Source organism: Drosophila subpulchrella, chromosome 2L (assembly GCF_014743375.2).
Source record: "Drosophila subpulchrella strain 33 F10 #4 breed RU33 chromosome 2L, RU_Dsub_v1.1 Primary Assembly, whole genome shotgun sequence".
Taxonomy (NCBI): domain Eukaryota; kingdom Metazoa; phylum Arthropoda; class Insecta; order Diptera; family Drosophilidae; genus Drosophila; species Drosophila subpulchrella.
Window position 1 is genome coordinate 22355296 of NC_050610.1, and position 20414 is coordinate 22375709.

General features: G+C 39.1%; 1 protein-coding gene across 7 annotated transcripts; it reads right to left on the reverse strand.

Annotated features, from left to right (window-relative positions):
• Positions 1-1298: 1298 nt before the first annotated feature.
• LOC119547386 (reticulon-1-A) lies at positions 1299-19623 on the reverse strand. Of its 7 annotated transcripts, none has more exons than XM_037854227.1 (6): positions 18190-19623; positions 13360-13395; positions 2158-2365; positions 1883-2091; positions 1718-1823; positions 1299-1654 (listed from the first exon to the last, which is right to left on the reverse strand). In XM_037854227.1, the coding sequence occupies exons 1-6, from the start codon at positions 19352-19354 to the stop codon at positions 1585-1587; spliced, it is 1794 nt and encodes a 597-aa protein (XP_037710155.1). In that variant the 5' UTR covers positions 19355-19623; the 3' UTR covers positions 1299-1584. The 7 variants fall into 7 exon arrangements, with proteins under 7 accessions (XP_037710155.1, XP_037710157.1, XP_037710158.1 ...); XM_037854229.1 differs by lacking the exon at positions 18190-19623 and adding an exon at positions 13792-14073; XM_037854230.1 differs by lacking the exons at positions 13360-13395; positions 18190-19623 and adding exons at positions 6965-7116; positions 8069-8179.
• Positions 19624-20414: the final 791 nt, after the last annotated feature.

The window sequence follows — 20414 nt, forward strand, 5'->3', positions numbered from 1 at the left end:
TTATAAGAACTTAGAGACCCCAGTTCTTATCAACAGAAATTCCTTTTTGTTGAATTTTATGGGTCGTGATGTTTAATTTGTTGAACTGGGATAAAAAGTATCCAAAAAATTAGGATAAATTTCCGTCTTATTTATTAAATTTTCAAAATAACAGTAAAACAAGTGGGTTACTTTTATAAGAGTTTATTTTTATTGAAACTTTACGATCATAGCCAACTGCTGTTGCTGTTGTGTCTCATTCATAGAATTAAATACTTTATAGAGCGCTTCTCTTGCTGTCGTCTCGATCTCTATTCATAGCAAACTTGCTGCACATTTGTGTGGTATTTCTCCTGTTCTTTTTCTTGCGATTACATATGTAAAGTTGCACTAAACTAAAAGAAAAACCCTCGAAAAGTTGCACTTAAAAATTTCGATCTTTCTTCAGGCGATGTCTTTGTTTATCTCACTTACATGTTGTATACATATATATATTTCAAGTGTATTAATTTGCAAAAATATCTATTGGTATATAGTCTGATTTAGAAGAACGCCTAAAACACAGTTATGGGATAAACTGCACATGCACATATGTATGTTAGTACGTCTTTATGTGGGGATTCCATCGAAATACGCAATTCAAACGCAAAGTTTCTTCAACAATCAAGCAACAAAGTGTTACAGTAATAATAGTAATGAACATTTAAGCTACAATTGTGGTGACACCTGCCCTATGCCTTTGCCTCAAATAAATTTGCATTAAATATTTGATTTAATTTCATGTAAAATGCTTACAAATTAATTGTACAATGTGAAACAAGGCCATTTATGTGTGTAAATGAAGCGGTAAAGCTGCTCGAAATTCTCGATATCTTTCGTTATGATTTATGATTAATGTTTTTGCATTCTCCTCCGGTAACAGGCGCGTGTTTAATGACTTACGGATCAGCTTACTTATAGTATATATATATATATATTTGTTGTTCTTTATTAAAAATGCTAGAAAACACAAAAATCATTAGTTGTGGATTTTTTTACTTCATTTTTTATTTGATTTTTTCTTGTTTGTTTTTAGAGTAATCTTAGTTCTTCTTGTTGTTTTATACAAAAAATCAACAAAATAGTAAAACTAAAACTAAAGCAAAGAATTAATTTAAAAAGGTTTACATGAAATCTAAGAAAGTTGAATAAATCGAAATGATGATATTTGACTTCAATCGAAAATAGCTGGAAAACTCATAAAAACTTTTAATTGCATTGCTGCGTCTATATAATCGTTTACTTCTTAATCTCCCTCACTTTTGATGTTTTTTCATTTGTTTGTTTGTTTGTTTGTTGCTTCGTTCGTTAAAAACTTAAAGACACTTGGACAATGTTTGAAACTGCTACGAGTTGTTGGTTGATAAGTTGTTTTTTTGGGTTTCTTTAAATTTGATTTACAATTATCGATTGATGTAGATTGCAATTATACAATTAATATGTAAACATTGCTAGATTTGTTATTTATTTAATGCCTGGATGAATATTAAAACCATTCAAAATAATGCTTAATAAATAAATAAACATGTTTTTATTGTGGTTGTTTCTGTAGCTAGTGCGGGTTCTTTACTTGTCCTTGTCAGACTCGGCAGCGACCACGGGCTTCTTGTTGCCAATGGGGATGGCCACTCGGATCCTGAAAGGGATTTAGGGATTTAGTAAATATCTTTAAGGATTTTAGTGAGAGAGTCAATCTTACTTGTCGGTGATTTCTGTCAATTTGCTGCGCACCAGATCCAAGTAGGTGTCGATCGATTGCTTGTTGTTCTCGTAGACCTTGGGCAAGGTAAACAGCGAGACAAAGGCTAGACAAATACATTTATCAGTTTAAATTCCAATGGGGCTGGGGTAATCCTCGACTTACCCAAGATGACCAGAGTCATGCCGTTGAACCAGGCACCCACGTAGGTGAAGACCCACAGAATGACGCCAAACTTGATCGAATCGATGATATCCTCAACCAGAAACAGGCGCCTCAGCTCCGAGGTGAAGCCATTGATATGTGCCACAGCCACGCCGGCAATGTTCTGCACCTTGTCCTGCGACAGCGTGAGGTCCAGCTCCAGGTATTCCCTGATTTCAAAATGGTATAATGTTAGTTATCTGTTTGTAAAGTACTTTAGTTAGCTATCAACTCACTTGAAGGGGTGTCCCTCGTTCGTCTTTTGCACGGCCTGTGTGACTGATTTGTAGATTCTGAAGGCCACGGTGCCGAAAAGAGCCAGCAGCGACAAGTAGGCGAACACACTGATCACCGAGAAGCTGGAGATGGCCACCAATGTGATCAGGCCGGCGCCGAAAACAATGCCGGATTTCTTCACATCACGCCAGTAGATAAGGGATTCCACTGGAAAGAAGACCAAATGGTTCAATTAGCTGCTGATTTTGAAACATCAAATTATATTTTTCATTCCCAATTTATAACCCTCATAAACTGTGAAAAGAGGCAAGATATATTGGACTGAAAATACGAAAGTATACACACACACACACCCCAAGTCTCTCGCACGCATTTACATATATATCTTTTCGGATGGCGGCAATTATGCAATCTATGAGATAAATAGATGAAATGGATTCGAGCAGCGCGGTCACATTTGCTAGGTTGGTAATTATCATAAGCATTTGTTCAGAACAGCATGCAACTAATCTTTGCATTATATTGAAAACCTTAGCACCCCCTTCTTCTTAATTTCTTTTTCCCGATTCACCACTCACACAATTCGCTCGACATTTCGGGTTTTTCCTACGGATCGTTCGCGGTGCTACGTTTGACTTTCGTTGCCAAGTTCTACACACTAGAGAAATATTATTTAGCGTCTGCTGGCCGGGGGCAGAACATATAAGAATACGGCTAGAAGAAGAGTTCAAATTTTCCGGACCCAGCCGGAAAACAAAAGAGAGCCGAAAAAAGAGTGTATGCTTAATGGGAAGAGAAGTGTCTTCGAAGTGGTGAACGGAAATGGAAATGCTTAAGAATCGATTCTCCAGCTCGTGCCGGAATGTATCTCTTGGATTCAGCCGGTGACGTAAACACCTCTGTCCAATCCACTAAATCTCTTGGCCAGCGACTTCGGCTTCTCACTCGCTTTCAGTGGATTCGAACGATAAGAAGTCACTGCCCCTCGTCGGCTGGGTTAACCCAATTAAGATACTAAACCAAACAATAGTTCTATAAATAAATCTCAAGTGTTGAACCCATCGGATTTGCTGGCCTATTGAGAGGTCATTAATTTTAACTGATTTATAAGGGTTCTCAGGTAGAAAACTATTGGGGTAATGTCAGTAAGGTGCTGCCAGCAATGAATGATATATGGGCAATACTGATAAGCTACTATTATTTTATGGTACAATGGGTTGGGGAATATAATAAAGGGTTATATATACATAGTAATCCTACTAAACGGTAAGTTGTTGTTTAAATATTTTCAGATTTTAAATCTTGAAATGAGCATTAAATTGGTCCCAATAGTCCCAATTTTTAGTCATACAACTATCATATAGTCAAAAATCCACTTGGTTCCTCTCTCTAGAATACACCTGAACAAATAAGAGACAACTTTAAACAAAACTCGCTGGGTAAACTAGTTTTCGACTGGGAAACGGATTCCAATTTGTCCAAAGTTGCCAGGCCAGACACGATCCGAAGGGGGTATTATGTAAATATGGGGGAAATAAATTAGAAAGGAGACAATAGTGATGAGATGGCAGTGTGTCTCAGACCCTAAACTGGGTTAAAAACTCTGAGAAAGCTCTCTCGTGGGAGAAAGTTTCCAAGGTATCAATTGAATCGAAGAGTTCGTTACAATTGCAACTCGAATCCCGCTGAAGAGATGTGATGATGGGGGAACTGGTTTGGTTTGGTTTGCCTTGAAACCCGTTTTGGTCGAAAGTGAAGTGCAGCCCCATCGGGACAGAAGAACACGAAAATGTGGTAGTGAGAAATCATTACGAAAAATAAAAGAAAACAGATAAGACTGACTGGGGCTGATAACATACTTAGTACCTGCAATGTCTACACTTGTTTAATAATTAAATTTAAAATTGCCAATGCAAGCTGGAATTATGATGATAGGCGAAAATTTTGTTTTTGCTGGTTGCCAAGGCACACGGTTCAACACAACGTGGCAGAAAATAAATATGTACCCAAAATTAGCACGGTCTAGAATGGTAAACGAAACAAAAAAAAATTGGATAGTAAGACTGGATTCGGTGAGGTTTGCTTTTTGGTTATACAAATTTTGGTTAAATATTCTGGCCACGTTGGCCATGATGATGATGATATTCTGCTGCTGACGTTGGCAGCAATCACAGCCGTATGCTCCACAAATAATTTTTATTCCACGACCCCGCCAAGATAAGAACCTCGACTGCTTTGTTTTTGGGGTTTAAGACCCCAAAGTGGACAACGTGGACCAGGTGATAAGGCCGCCAGATTTCTTTTCTCTTATGGTACCTATAGCACTGAGTATTACCTGGTCCGCGTTCGGGAAGCGGCTGGAAATTGCCGTTGGAATTGTTGCGTGAGTAGCGCTTGCTGCCGCCTGCCATTCTTAATGTGTGTTTTTTTATATTCGATTTAAAACCGTTGGCTAGCTTGGCGCCAAAATGTATGCAAAGCGGGTGGTTGTTTTGCGTGTCTAGGCTTAATTACAGCACTAAAGTTAGTCAGTCAGCTAGTTGGGGGCTACACAAACACGCACGACGATTCGGCCGACCGTCTGAATCGAGCGCAGCAAAAGAACTGGAAGAAGTTTGAGCACAAATTAAACCAACAAGCCTCCAATTTGCCATCGCATATGGGGAGCTGAATGGAACTCAACTGAACTGAGCGACTGCTTGCTTGCGGAGAGTGAGCGGGACAGCGAATTGGGGAATTGGGGGTGTTGGCGGGTGCGAGAGAGAGGGGAAGAGGGCGCGAGAGTGGCGGCAAACAAGTTTTATGGATTGAAAAAGCAGTGGGAGCCACGCCAAGCAGTGCACAGTGGGCGAGCTATCAATCGAATCGATTAATCATTAAAGTGTTATTTTAATGAATCTAATGAGCACAATTGATGTGAACCAATTCTCATTTGCAAACCAAAACCGAAATAAATTTCTAAGAAATTTTATTTATTTAACCTGTTCTTAAATTCAAGAACTTAATTTAATTTAGTATTTGTTTTGGTAAAGAGATGTTAAAACATATGAGCGCAGGGTAAACATGTTATAAAGATTTTCTAAAAATAAATTGTACGAAATCGTCCAATAAAATTAATCAAATTAGAAAAATAATGTTTCTTTTATAAAAGTAATTTATTGCAGTAATTGATTTGAAATGCTGGACGAAAATTTAACTCTCTGATACTTTATTTATATTAGAAACAAATATAAACTTAAAACTTAAATAGTCATCACTTATCTATACAACACAACCCACTGTGCGGCGGGAGAGCTCCATTGGAGAGTGGGAGAGAGTGGAGAGAGCGGTGCGTCGAGTCGACGATCCGCATTGAAAGTAAAAGATAACGCGCAATAGCAACAACAAATCCGGAACAATGGGGGAGGGGGGCGTTAGACAGTACGTACAGATGTCAGTAAACGTGTCAGCCTCAACCACGAACTTGGATTCGCGACTCGGCTCCATAGAGCCGAAGATTGGAGATTGGACTTACATACGTAGTGTTACGTTGAGTGACGTAGTGGGTGGGGTTTTGCGGTTGAATCATGGATTCGAAGCGTGACCAACAATGGCGAAATGCGGGAATTGCTAACACACCAAGGGTTTTGTTTAAATCAATAAATTAAATCTGCACTCGAATCGCTTGAGATGTACACTGCTTATCTAGGCTAGGTTCAATGGACTGCTTGCGGCAGTTTGACAGTCACTGGATTACTATTGCCATTTTCAAACCAAGCTTAGTTCAAAACGCAATAGGCGGGAAAACTGCGTTTTGGCGAAATGCGAAAAAAGCGTTTAAAACGTGACATCATCATCAGCAAACACTTGAATCCAACCCCAATCACCTCTAACGCTTTTGCGTAGCTTTTCTTTTTTGGCGCGTTTGAATGAGTAAGCTCTGCTTCATATGATATCATAGCAATGATCGCCGCTGACATAATTCCTATTAGTTCGCTGAGAAACAAACATGAGTGCCATAATTGTGTGCACCTGACATTGTCAGAAATGCAGAATTGCATAAGGCCATCGTGTTATTAAACAATTAAAAGAAATGCTGCAAAAGAAATAGAGAAACGAAATAAAATATTCCTACACAAAATTCGTGGCATATTGGCTTTTAATAAAAATATTTGGTAAGTTTCATTTTTCAAAACATTCTTTCATCACACATAGTTTTAATCCACTCACGCACCCACACCCAATTGAAACCCCAAGAAAGTTCCACGTATGACAAATCACTTGAGACTTTGTTGGCTTATCAACAAAAATATCCCCGGGGGGAAGTGCTGATAAGTGGAAGTACGAAATTGGTACCCCTTCCAGATTAGAAATAGTTTTAAGGCTACGAAAAATCACAATCACATTTCGCATTCTATTTTTGGTGACCAAGCTTTTTATTGCAAGTATTAGCAGTGAAATAGCAAGATTAAGTTATCAAAAATACAATTCGCCAATTCCCTATCTAATCAAAATACTCAAGAAGAAGGAGACCAATCAGCCTGCTAGGCCCAAAAACTTTTCCCACTTTTTCCTTTAGTTCTCAACATTTTCCCTAATATTTATAAATAAATTATAGCTGCAATTAGAAAGAAGAGAGTGTGATAAAGAAAGAGAATGTAAGCAAGAGCGTGAGGGAAAAATAAAAGAAATTTCCCCAAGGGAAATTCATGCTGTTTCATTCGATTTTCGGCTGGCCATGCGGTCGGCCCTCATATTTTCACCCAAAACCTATACCCATACATATATTCTTCAAATTCTTGTTAAATACCATTCAATTTTACTTACACGACTCACGATTCAGGGGCAAGTCTTTCAGTTCGCCCAGCGATTGCAGCAGACCCTGCAGTGTTTCCAGACCAGCAGCCATCGTATGGTATTGTGTTTAGATTAACTGAGTATATATGGTTTTAATTCTATCACTAAAGCTTTTCGCCCGACTGCAAGAGAAAGACCAAGAAAGAATTGTAGCGAAAGTTCTTTCGAGTATTATACGCGGTTCACGGATCGAGGAAATGCGAATAATGCAACTGCGGGCATTAACATTAACCGTTTGCGTACAACTGAACAATTGCGAGCAAAAACCCGATCGGAACCGACCTAGACGACAGAGATATAGAATAGAACACGGCCGAGAGTTCCTCGCACTCGCACTGGCAATCGGAATGGCTGGCGGAACTGATATGGAAAGTGCCAGCCGACGGGGCCAGATAGAAGGATAGGATTAAAATTATTATTATTATATTATTTCATTCACTGTTGATTTATTTGCTTTAAAACGATAACCGCATGGCTAGGTGCACGTCTTGATATTGAATATGATACAGTGATCGCTGGCTAAGGGAAATTACTTGTCTCTATAAAAAATCCCTCAAGTGATTTCAAATCTCTTTGAAAAAGCCTGCAAGTATGCAATGATATTTTGATATATGCTTTTGTAATTCTTTAAAACGCTTAGGAATATTATGGCTATGATTATATTAGAAATTATTTTAAGATAATCTTAAATAATATAACTAATATTCCTTGTTCTACACCGTCTGGAATTTCGCACTTTCTAGTGATCACTGTATCTACATTCACATATATCGCCAGCGTTAGGGCACCTATCCAAGTTATATAATTAGAAAACTATCCGCACAAAAAAACACGAGAAATTCCGCGATTCCTGGGGTCGGGGGAGAATCAGAATGCTGCGACGACAATGACAAAGTCGCGGATCCGTGTTTTCTGTCAGCTGCAAGTGCAGGTCATCCGAGGAGTTCAAACAGCTGACTCAATCCGTATCTGAGGCATCCGAGGAAGAGGATAAAGACACTACAGTGCCATTTAGCACTGGCACTACCACAACGGACACGCAAAGTGCGGAAAGGAAGGGAAGGTACCATTTACCGATCTCGTTTTCGTGGTCGCGTTCTCGTTTTCTCGATTTCGATCTCGATCCCGTCTCTGGGGCAATGTGACGTTTTCAAAGTCCGTACATCAACTAAACTACAATTAATTTCAGATGCGCTCAGCTCGTCGCAGGGCGAAGCGAACACACTCATGCCCACACGAACACACACGCGTTCTGAAATACACACGCAGGTACCCAACTCAGAGTCACAGCAGAGGGCAATAAAATAGGCTTTCACTTCATCGTACAGAATAAAAAAATGAAAGGAAGTAAGCGAAGTTTGTATACCCTTGCAGTTATAATTTGTTATAAATTTAATTCGAAATTCTAAGTTATAAGATAATGTCAAAAAACACCGAAGATATAATTTGTTTCATATTATTTTCCAACAATTTTCTGATCGTTCTTATGGCAGCTATATGATATAGTCTTCCGATTTTGATAAAATTAAATTTGAAATGCAGAACTAATTAAGAAATGTTATTTCCAAGCGATGGAGGTTATATGTTAAAAAACAATAAAAGTATAAACTTTAAAAAAAAAATTTCGGTTATTCCTATGGGAGCTATAAGATATAGTTGTCCGATTCGGCTGGTTCCGACTTATATACTACCTGCAAAAGAAATAAGACTTTTGGAAAAGTTTTAGCCCGATAGATTCAAGACTGAGAGACTAGATTGCCTAGAAACGGACGGACAGACGGACACGGCTAGATCGACTCGTCTAGTGATGCTGATCAAGAATATATATACTATATCGGAAACGTCTCCTTCACTGCGTTGCAAACTTCTGACTGAAATCATAATACCCTCTGCAAGGGTATACAAATGTTTTTCAAAATTTGTATTTTGGTTTTGGTCGTTCGGTCATTACGAAGGTTCGTCATCCAAGTTTTAAATAATTTATATAGTCATTCCATTTTTAAGTACTTGCATATTTGCATTTGCTTGGAATTAGGATTTCAGATTCAAACTTTTTTCATAACAAATAAAATATTTTTAATCTGTTTAAAACAGCATGGTCCTACTACTTTTGATATAATTTCTTTTCATAATCTGAGAAAACGCCTTTAGGTATGCAACATACTTCTTTAAGACATGACGTTGATCAAAAAATTTAACATTTCATTTAACGCAAACTTTTAAGGGGCACTATTATCAGGACCCCTGCTGTTTGCAAAAAAAAAAGGGAAAAGGAAAGGGCCCTCCCCTCCCCTTATGGCGAATTTCATATGGAATGGCTCCGAGAGAATCGTTCAGAAAAAGAGAGTCTGACCGAAAAGAGAGGGGGTGTTTTCAATGTTCAAGCAGCACGCATTTGTAGCCGTTAATGTAGTTGTCGCCAACAAACACACATGCGGGAAAATGCAATCTATGTAGGTACCCAAACGCTCGAACATGTCTTTGCAAGCAGCGGAGCGGGAACAGGTAAACGGAATCGCAGAGAGCGAGAGTCCAGGTGTGGAAACAGGAGAGGATACAAGGAAGCTGACCCGAATCGGTAATACCGATCAGGTACACGTGATCGGGACCCAAAGGTCCTAAGCGAACTGGTTTTGGTTTTATGGATGCACTAATGAGTTATAAGCTGTAAAGCAAATTTAAAAGACCTTTTCAAAATCCAAAGGTGATAAAATGTTGTATACAGGTAACAAAATATAAAAAAATTGTTTACGAATGTGTAATTTTTAAAATCCTTGAAGATACATATTGACTAAGGAGGTTTAAAAAATTGTTAAGCATTTGACGAAATGCTATTAGAAAAAAGATTTATAGGATCAAAACTTAAGACCTAAAAATCTGAAAAATCTCTATATAATTCTGTAGAGCTAAAAAGTTGTTTAGGTTTGGCAAATCCATGGGAATAAAAAGCAATCATTTTTGTTTTAATATATTTTCAAAATGGTTTTACCATTTCGAATCCCCACTGTTGTAATACTTCGTCGCTCTTTAGATCAACTGCTTGACCGCCCAGTGCAGCCTATGTACGTCGGAATCTTTAAATGTTAAACCGCACGACAACAACAGCAACCACAAGAGAATGCCAGCAGCAACAACAATGTCAGCGAATGGCTGAGATACTTAGCTAAAAGGCTAAAATTAGCAGGCAACTGTGAATTTCAAAGTTGACGCCGGCCGGGCACACAGCATCCAAAGGGGGGAAGAAAGGGACAGAACGAGAGATGATGAGAGCAGTAATGAATGAGATGGAAAAGACAGCTTTTCGTTTTGGAGAGCCTCATAAACAATGACAATTGTGGGGACTCTTTCTCCTCTCGAGTTAGTTCTCAAGTTCGCTCTCACGCGACAGATTCAAGGTTAACGGTTTCTCACCTTGGGGGCTAGAGAATCACGACTGCTTGCCAAAATATGTAAAGCAGTTAACTGCTTCATCGGAAAGCGCTCGAAATTTAAATTTTTAATTTCTAAATTATTTCTTTTTTGGCGTTCTGACGTCAAACCCCGATAAAAGCAAAAGCTCTGAGTTCTCATGACTTGCCGACTCCCTTATCTCTAGTTTCTTATTGCCTACAAGTTATCGCTAGCCATGGAATTAACTCATTTCTACTGGCTTATCATTGTTATTTTATGCGTTCTTTCTATTATAGCTTTTTGCACTTGAATGCAAATTTCTCGCATATATGAATGAATAATATTTTTTTTTGGCGCAGAACTAGCAAAGTCCAGAAAAATGCCATCGATGATCTAATCGATTTCGGCTGGAAATATAAAAATATATATATAGACAACTTGTCGAGCACGTAAAATTTCTCTTTTGGCCTCTACTCATTCTAGTTTTAATGCAGGAAAGACCTAAAGACTGTGGTTTTAGATAGTTATATCTTTAAATATAATATCAATGTTGTCATTGCTAAAAACTGAAATGATTCCACTTTCACTTGGCTATTAGCTCCAAATACTATTCAAGCTTTTAAGAATATTCAAATGTTAAGTATTGATTGGCGAGTGAAATTTTACGATTTGAAATAGAAATCTCAAACTGGCACAATGGGTGATTAATCATCATTCTTAACGCTAGACTTGTTGCGAACACATAAATCTCTAATTAACAGTTTTACATTCACCATACAAACGCCGCTTGGTTGGCTATTCATTATGGCCAAGTCCGGCAGCTGGAGAATGCTAATGTGGGCTGACTTCCCGACTGACTGACTCAATTACCCAAGTATTCGAGTGCCCACAGTGGGCAGTCCACAGCGAACAGCACTTAGACTCTTGGCCATGTCCAAATTGGGCATCAAAACCCCAGAGAAAACCATCAGAGCCACAGGTTCATGTCTAGCCACTCGTGCAAATTGTATTTTGGCCAATGGAGGAGAATAATGTAGAAAAGAAGGCGGGGAAAGCATATTTTCGCCAATTTGGGAGTGGCAGAGCAATAAAAAATTGATTTTTTAGAGCTGGCACTTTTTGGTTTAGTAAGCGAAAAGTTTGGATGAAAGCGGAATTATCAAATTTTGATTCTAGAACTTTACATTTGAAATGGTACATATTCATTTTTAATAATTCTTCTTTGGGATTTTAAATAGAGCTTTTAAATTCTTTTTTGAATGCTCATTAAAATGCGACCATATAGATTCAAGCTATAAATAATTTATTACCCTTAGTTACAATTACAACTGTGATGATATATGGCATATAAAACTATTTTAGTTCCATTAAAACAGAACATCAAGGTACAGTTTTCCACAAAGTACAATTAAATGATTTTATAGATTGTGATCAATTAAAATAGCTATTAAATTGTAAGCCAAAGTCCAACATTTAGTATGACTAAAGCAGTCACAAAATAAGTGCATGATTAGCGAGTGTTTTAATAATAAAGGCAAGCGTTAAGCGGAGGCTAAATTTAAGGTGAATTAGTCATACCAAAAGCAAATAATTTTTACAGTCAAAAGCTGATTAAATACGGTGTACTAAATGAATATACCTACACATGTTTATACAGACATATAAGCACCTATAGAAAGTGCACGGAACGTCGCTTAGACTAAGCTCAGATTGCATGCGAGGCCTTTGCCCCCTCTTCTCTGGAAAACGGGGAAAATGGCAGACGCCCCATATCAGTTTGCAATTTGCAGTTGTAAAATGGTTTTTGTGAATATACATAAACAGTCAAGCTTCTAGAAGCTACAATTTTCAAAATCATATTTTTAGAAATTTCTAAAAATGTTTTAAACCCAAAATTTGTCTTGATATATTTCCTTCTATATGGTTAAATGAATTAAAGTTAATTCTTTAGTTGTGCTTTAGAAAATGTGAAGACTTAAAATTCCCCTTTCGCTTATCTTAAAAAATATGTTTTCAAAATTTGAGTTAGCTAGGTTATACTGTACTGGACAGCATGGTGGCGTTTGGCGGGTAAAGTTTGGTTGGCTTAGCATGCGATCCGATTACGGTTACCGCTCACCGCTTCAGTGCAAATCGTATGGCTGGCGGGTAACTGAACTATATAAAAACGACGGCTAATTGCAATGCGACTGGACTTGCCACTAAATATAAAAGGGGTAGGAAAGTATAGACCGAATAAGGGGGCGTGGCAGCTACCCCGAGAGCATTATAAAAATGCAAATTATTTTTTTAGACACCCCCAGGTGAAAGCTGCATAAAACAGGAAATAAAGCAATGCTGAAAATTAAACCTAAATGTGGTTACTGGTAATAAAAAAAAAGAGTCTCTATCGATAAAAAATTGAGACAAGTAGAAAATAAATGCTATATACTCTAGTATCCTAATTTAAATAATTTCCTCGGTTAAACATTTTTAAAAATAATGATAAATCAAAAAAATATTAAAATCAGAATCTTTAAAAATTCTTTACAGTTTTATATAATCAAACGGAATAGTTTTGAATTATTTCAACAAAGCATACTTCTCAAACTCCCCCATATGTATAACATTGCCCTAAATAGGTACTGCGGGGTGACAAAAAAAAAGTCGGGTAGATAAGCATACATATAGGACAATGCAGCAAGAGCACTCGAAAGGATATGCGGAATAATGTGGCATACTTTCTGGGGCACTGCTTGCAGAATGTGAAACAACAACAGCTACACAAAGCCCGTCATTTGTACTTGTGTTCGTAGGCTCTTAACCAAAACAAAAAAAGGACAACGGGGGTGGTTGTCGATGACATCATCATCATCATAATAACGCATATTGACAATCGTTTTGTACGATTTGTACAGTTACTGTTTGAGGGTCTAACGGTACACCGCGGTCAAGCAGCACACTTGCGGGCACAGTTTTAGCGGCACTGGACTTACCTTGTGGGTGCAAACGTTCGGGTTTAAACCAGGCATCTGTAAATAGGCGATTGATATATTGATTTTCGTTAGTTAGCGGTTAGTCGAGGTGCGAAAAGATAATGAAAACAGGAAAGGAAGAATGGAAGGAAGATGGGCGTGCAAAGGCGGTTAACCAAAAAACGTAAAAGCGTTACAAGCAAGAAAGTTCAGAACAAAGCAGTTTAGGGCAGTACTGAAAATAAGAATCCTTTAAAAACCACTTGTACAACATACACACTACACTACATACTATATAGACAAATTATACAATCCTTAAATATATAAAACTACCACCCAGCCCATCATTGTCAGAGGTTAGTTTTGTTGTTTTTCATCTTATTTCCCAATTTCGGGGTGAGTTTCGTTGTGGGGTTCTTTTTCTAGATATTTTTTAATGTGAGTGCCACTTACTGGGATCGAGTATGGAGCAAATCAATGGGCGATGCTTGCACACGCCGTTCTGACCGGTTTCGCCAATAGCAGACATTGTTCGGGTTCGATTTAGACTGGTTTCTTATTTTAGTACACTTTTTCGTTAGCACTAGGAGTTATCCTTTTTTCTGGATAGTAACTTTTCGGTTTTCCGTTTTATTCGATTGTTTTCGTTGACAAAAGCACGGCGCAGAAAGAGAGTGCGGAGAGAACGGGTAATACGACGTTAAGGTATTACGCTATAAGAATTTTTCACTTCCGTGTGGCGGCCTCACGACGCGTATAGAGACTGAAACGTATCGGGAAAAGCTTCGGCCCAAAAAGCAGGCCGGGAGTGTTTCCCCCCCGAAGTGTTCCTCCCGAAAAAGGACAACCCTAAGCTCAGAGCGACGGCGCCGAGAGAGAAAGAGATTTAGAAACTGCAGAAGAGACTAATGCGAGATGCCCCCTACTGTGCCCATTTCAGGCCACAGTAGAACTTTCCTAACTCATGTAACCCAGTATCCTTTGAAGCTTATTCATATATATTGGAGATTTAAAATCTTTTATAAAAGTGTCTAAAAGTATGCAACAGTCCTTCTAAATGTATTGAATTCTTACTGTTTTGTTGAAAATACAGTCCTTGGGGACATTTTATGCTATTTGAGGATGTTATTTTTGGGAATATTTAAATTACAAACTCATGTAACCCAGTGTCCTTTGAAGCTAATTATTATATATTCAAATCTTTTATAAATGTGTCTAACAGTATGCAACAATCCTTTCAAATGTATTGAAATTTAGCTGTTTTGTAGAAAATACAGTCTTTGAGGACATTTTATGATATTTTAGGATATTATTTTAGGAATATTTAAATTCCAAATTGTTTAGATCATAAAAAAATTCCAAGTGTCTTTACGTTGAAGAATTTAAGAAAGTAAAAGTTTGTAGAAATTCAAAATTGATTAATCTTTGAAGTTTGAAAAGTTAGAATATTTTCTATGGGGATAGAAGTGTTAAATTTGAGTTGAGCCCAAGTAAAAGTATTTTTCTTAGGGATGCTTCACTGTAAGTGCATAAGTGATTCATCTTTTGAAGTTTGGATTTTGAAGTTAGTTTGCCTGAGAAGTTCGAATATTTTCTATGGGGATAGAAGTGTCAGATTTTAATTAGGTCCAAGTTATAGTATTTCTCTTAGGGATGCTTCACTGTGAGTGCACCGCAGGGCTGAAAACGATGAAGGCGAAATCGATGAGAGGGCAACCGCAAGTCTCGCCAAGTTGAGCAACCGCGCTTAGCCCTGAACTCGGGTGCCTCGCCGTTTGCCGCCAAGTTTGGGAAAAGCTCTCCGGCTCGGGGCCATCGATTTCACCTATTGCAGCTGACCTGCCTGGAGACCGGAGAGTTTTTCCGCGAGTGGAGAGTTTTTCCCCATTTTCCATGCCGGCGCATGCGTTGCCCCTGCAGGAATTTTGTTTTTATATATTCCACCCACAAAGTGGGCCGGAAATTACAAGACGAAGGCAACTTTTGGGTGCGGTGGGTGCAATTGGAGCTGCAGATGCTGTTGCTATTGGTATTGCCATCCGAACGTCCAACCATCCATCCCCATGCCCTTTGACCCGGCAAAACTTCTTAGCACAATTCCGCATAGATGAAATCGATATTTAGCAGGAGGATTTTCCTAGCGTTTCCTGCATGTTTTCCGGTAAGGTTTCAGAGGGAAAACCATACCGAAAAGTATGGGTACTGATAAATTTGACCTATATACATTTGACCCCAATAACGAAAAGAAAGCATCTAATATATCTAAAAAATAATATATACCTATGTATATTTTGCCTGGTGAATTTTATAAGAAATATTTTATGAAGCGGTTTTTTAAAAAACAAGTAATAATAACAGCATACTTTTAGACTGCTTTTAACGTGAGTTCAAGGCGCTAGAGATTACTGATATGTACCAAAATCCGTAAAAAAATTATATGAACCAAAAATATATTATAATAAATAAGATATACATGGGTGACCAAAAAAATAGTTAACTTTTCTGTAAAGTTATAGAAACAAAACTGAATTATCCAAAAATATTCCTTGCTATTAAAGATTAACAGAGGCGACCACATTCTTTTGGGGTTAGCTTTGACCCACACGCAATAAAACTTTCTTAATATAGAGCAACTCGTCCGGGTTTCCCACTCAATGCCATGTGTTTTTTCCTTTTAGTGGCCTAAAAAAAACCGATTTCCCCCACTTAATCGATCTCTGCTGCGTGGGAGATGCAATCAACCGAAAATAATTTTAAAGAAAGGTTGTTTACTCAGTTCCAATACGATATTTTCTTGTTTTGCCACCAACACAGCACAATAAAAAATAATATTCAATGTTTTTCTTTGGTCCGGAGGTAGTATTATGGTTATGGATATTATGATGGTTAAAATACACAAGTGTGTAACGTTAAAATGTGACTGTTTGATATCGGGAGCTGTCAGTAAACTACAGTTGAACAGAAACAGATTTCGCCGGAGGGCGATAATGAGGGTGCGATAAGGTGGATGCTAAACCGGGGAGAAAGATGCAATGGAAGAGTCCAAAGCGGATCCCAAACGAAATCAATGGCAAATTGGAAGACAAAAGCGCAGCGAAGACAAAAGAACAACAGCGGGGAGACTATGTGCTCAGCTGGTAATAATATAAAAATAGCCGCATAATCGCACAAAAGGGATGCACACAGACTGCAGACAGAGGCGTCGATGAAAATCACTAATTGGAAAATGTTTTTCCGCCTGGAAAATGGATTGTATTCGCCCAGAGGGGGACATAGGAATTAAGTTATCCATCCAGCGGCGTAAATTAGCCCACTGAGGGGCTGTCGAAAGGTAACTACTACTAGAAAATAGTGAAAAACGTGAGCTTGCCAAATAGTACCAGACATTACTACGCAACAATAAATTACTCTGCCGCAAATTGCTTTAATGGAAACGAAAAAAAAAAAAAAAAAACGAAAAACTAAAACAGAAAAAAGAATCGTAATGAAATAATGTGAAATATGAACGGACATGTGTACGTCAATAGAGGCAGTGGGTACAAAAAAGTACTTGTATATTATATACCCCATATAATAGAGAGCTTTCGGAATGGGGGAGAGGTTACAGCGCAGAGCAGCTGATTCACGCCGGCAAAGTATCTCGGCAATGGTGAAACTAGCTTCGAGAATGTTGGCCCCTTTGATACCACACAGACGTGATGAGTTGCCCGGTTCGGATTAGTTATGCAATTTACCTTCCTTACTGTCCCTACTTGCTTTTCTCAGGTTTATTTGTTCCCTTTTTCTTGATAACTCATTGTGTAATTTAGCTCTCCACCTATTTAATTGCTTCTATTTGCTTTGTTAAAGAAAAGTAAGTATAAAGGTCATCAAACATTTAAGAGGATTATAAGTAACCCTTCTGTATATGTATGAGAAGTCATCATTTCCGTTTTTTTTTTAGTTTTTTAAAGAGATTGTAAAATATTCTTATACTTTTTATACAACTACTTTCTATTGGTCAATATTCTATTCAAGTTGGCTGTCAAAACTAAAAGTTTTTAATAATTTTAAAGGTAAAAGAACTAGAACTTCTTACTAGTCAATACTCTTTTCAAGTTTGCTAACGTATGGGTTTTTATTTTTATATTTAAACTAAATAAAAATATTATTTAAAAAATATTTGGAATATATTTTGTATACATTTTTAAAAACTATTTACTAGCTATAACTTTCTATAAGAAAAGAGAATAATTAGGTTAAATATGATCCAAAAACCCTTTTACAAGACAGGCTTCTTATAGAGAAAATATTCCTAACAGCTGGTCGTTGCTTTTAGCGAACGAGCCCTGTATTAACCAGCCATATTTCTGTTCGTGGCATTCAAATGAGCGTGAATCACACGTTTGCGATCGATTTGCGAAAAATCTATGGAAACTATGAGAGTGCCGGCAGAACGGCTGCTGTTTAGATGTTATAAAATGATTAATTGTAAAGGCCAGGAAAAGAGAAGAGGTGGCCTCACAAGAGAGTTCCCCAATCTTCTCCAGCGCCATCCAAATTTCTCCGCATTGCGATACAAATTATATATTTAATAAGAGAACCCCGCAAAAGCCGATGACATCATGAGTAGAGTTGGGTTGGAGGAAAAAACCACAGAAAAAGAGAGAGGCGAGTGACTAACGCACAAATAACAAAAAATAACAGGGGGCAGCAGGCTTGGGAAAGGGCGTGGGATGCAAGGTGCGCCGCAAGGACACTAAAAACAAACATCAAAATAATACTCGAATGACGACAGTGCAATGCGATACTCTAATGACAACGGGAGAGCACAACAAATTAATTAGAAACGCAATGATGAATGAAACTTACCCAATCCGTATTTGTAGAAGATCTCCTCGACGGACACAATCTTGGGCTGCGGCGGTGATGAGGATTCCACGGCCACTGGGAGTGGGACCACTTTTGGCTTGGGTGGCTCCTCCTTGGGCTTGGGCGGCTCTGGTTTCGGTTCGGGCACAGGTGCCGCTGCCTTGGGCGCCTCTTGGACACTGGGCTTGAACACCACCTCGTCGTCATCCAGATCGGTTACCAGAGCGGTTGTCACTGGGACAGCCACTGGAACAGGCTGGGGTTTGGCAACTGGCGCCACTGGAGCAGGAGCAGCAGCAGCGGGAGCGGGAGCTGGTGTGGAAATGGAAATGGGAGCCGGCGCTGAGCGTGGCTCCTCCTTAAAGTCACTAAGCAGATCCTCCGACGAGATGAACTTCTCGTTGTCCTGCTCCTTGAGAGCATCCACAATGGGTTTCTTGGCCGGCGATGGAGTGTACGAGACGGACGGCGATTCGGTGTCCGAATCCTGGTTGGCTTTGGTCAGTGGAGCGGCTGGGACAGGCTTGCCCAGGAAGTCCTCCTCCTCCTCCTCATCCTCATCCTCATCCTCGTCGTCATAGAAATTGGCCTTGGACGGTGCCGTGGGCTGGAAGGCCTGAAGTGGAGCCGATGGCTGGTCACTGAAGCTGCCCAGGAGGTCCTCCTCCACGGGAGCAGGAGCTGGTACAGAAGGAGGAGCTGGAGCTGGAGCAGCAGGAGCTGGAACAGAAGGGGCAGCAGCTGCTGGTGCCTTGGGAGCAGCAGCCTCTGAGAAGGGAGCCAGGGGCGCGGCGAAGCCCCGCTCGGCGTTCATGAAATCGGTGGTCAGTCCACTGATGCCCTGCTTCACCTCCTTGCCAGCGTTGCGCAGAAAGTCATCGAAATCGTCCGTTTTCTGGGCAAACTTGGCGTCCAGGTCCAGGGCCGCCTCCTTGGCTCCAGCGGACAGGCGCTGCACGTACTCCTGGGGCTCACCAAAGTCCAGGTTCTTCTGCTCATTGGCAAAATAGTGCTCCGTATGGGCATTGTCGTCCTGGGCGCCACCGCTCACATTGCCAGCATCGCCGCCCAGGCCCGAGTCCTCGTAGACCTTCTGTGCCCGCTGGAAGATGTCCTCGTTGGTGGCGGCCGCCTCCTTCTTCAGTTCGGCAAAGTTTAGATCCATTTTTTCTATTTCCAGTGCGATTTGGCTTAGTTTGATTTTTTCACAGTTGTTGTTTGGATATCCTGGCTTTCTGATTGGAATCACACACACTGACGAGATGTCTCTCTCCCGCTCACACGCACACGTCGCCGCCCAGCTGATTTCGCCGGTTGGGATTTATTATTTCTGGTTATAATTTTTTCTAGCGAAGAAAGCCGCTTTCCGCAGTGCTTTGTGCTCGGAACGATTTATTTGGTTTGAACCACAAGTCGAAAGTCGTTGAATTTTCAGTATTGACTGAGACTGCGCTGCAAAAACCGCCACCGAAACGCGTTAAAAACGCGCGATAAGACAGACCATGCTATTTTTTTTCTACATTTATCAGCAATTGGTGGATGGTCACACAGGTCAGCTTTTAACAGAAATGTTAAGATGCCACTGTTAGAAAACGTTACATCTTAACATTTCTGTTAGAAAAGAGGTTACCAGATCGGAAAAATACAACTCATATCCATGGAAGAGAAGATCCAAAGGCGCCCTAATTAAAAAATATTGAATATTTTTTAGCATTGTACAAGTAACAGAACAGAAAAGCCCAAGAAGGGATAATAGATAAAATTTGAAATGGTAAAGGATAACAGAGAACCAAGGAATGTTGAACCCGAACTTTCCGCTTTTAATAAAGTTTAAATACATTCAGATCTAAACTATAAGAGAAGAACTCAAGGCGGCAGTATAAAAAAATATTGTATTTTTTAGCATTGTACAAGTAACAGAACAGAGGACTAGAAGGGATAATATAAAATATAAGAAATGGTAAGGGAAAACAGAGAGCCAAGGAATGTTGAACCTGAACTTTCTGCTTTTAATAAAGTTTAAATACACAGATCTTAAAATCCGTTCTATTTCTTAAAAAATGTATTTGCAAAAATGTTTACATCTTGAAAATATGTACAGCGACTATAGCTTTTAACGTGTGAAGGGATAATAGAAAAAATTAGAAGTGGCAATGGATAACAGAGAGCCAAGGAATGTTGAACCTAAACTATCCGCTTTTAATAAAGTTTAAATACACTTATCT

Bases quoted from the DNA above. Each gene is read 5' to 3' on its own strand.
- LOC119547386 (XM_037854227.1), bottom strand. From the start codon at position 19,354: ATGGATCTAAACTTTGCCGAACTGAAGAAGGAGGCGGCCGCCACCAAC. The intron at 2,366-13,359 runs GTAAGTCCAGTG...TCTTCTTTCCAG, and splicing joins CGAACGTTTGCACCCACAAG to TGGAATCCCTTATCTACTGG. The intron at 1,655-1,717 runs GTAAGATTGACT...AATCCCTTTCAG, and splicing joins TTGACAGAAATCACCGACAA to GATCCGAGTGGCCATCCCCA.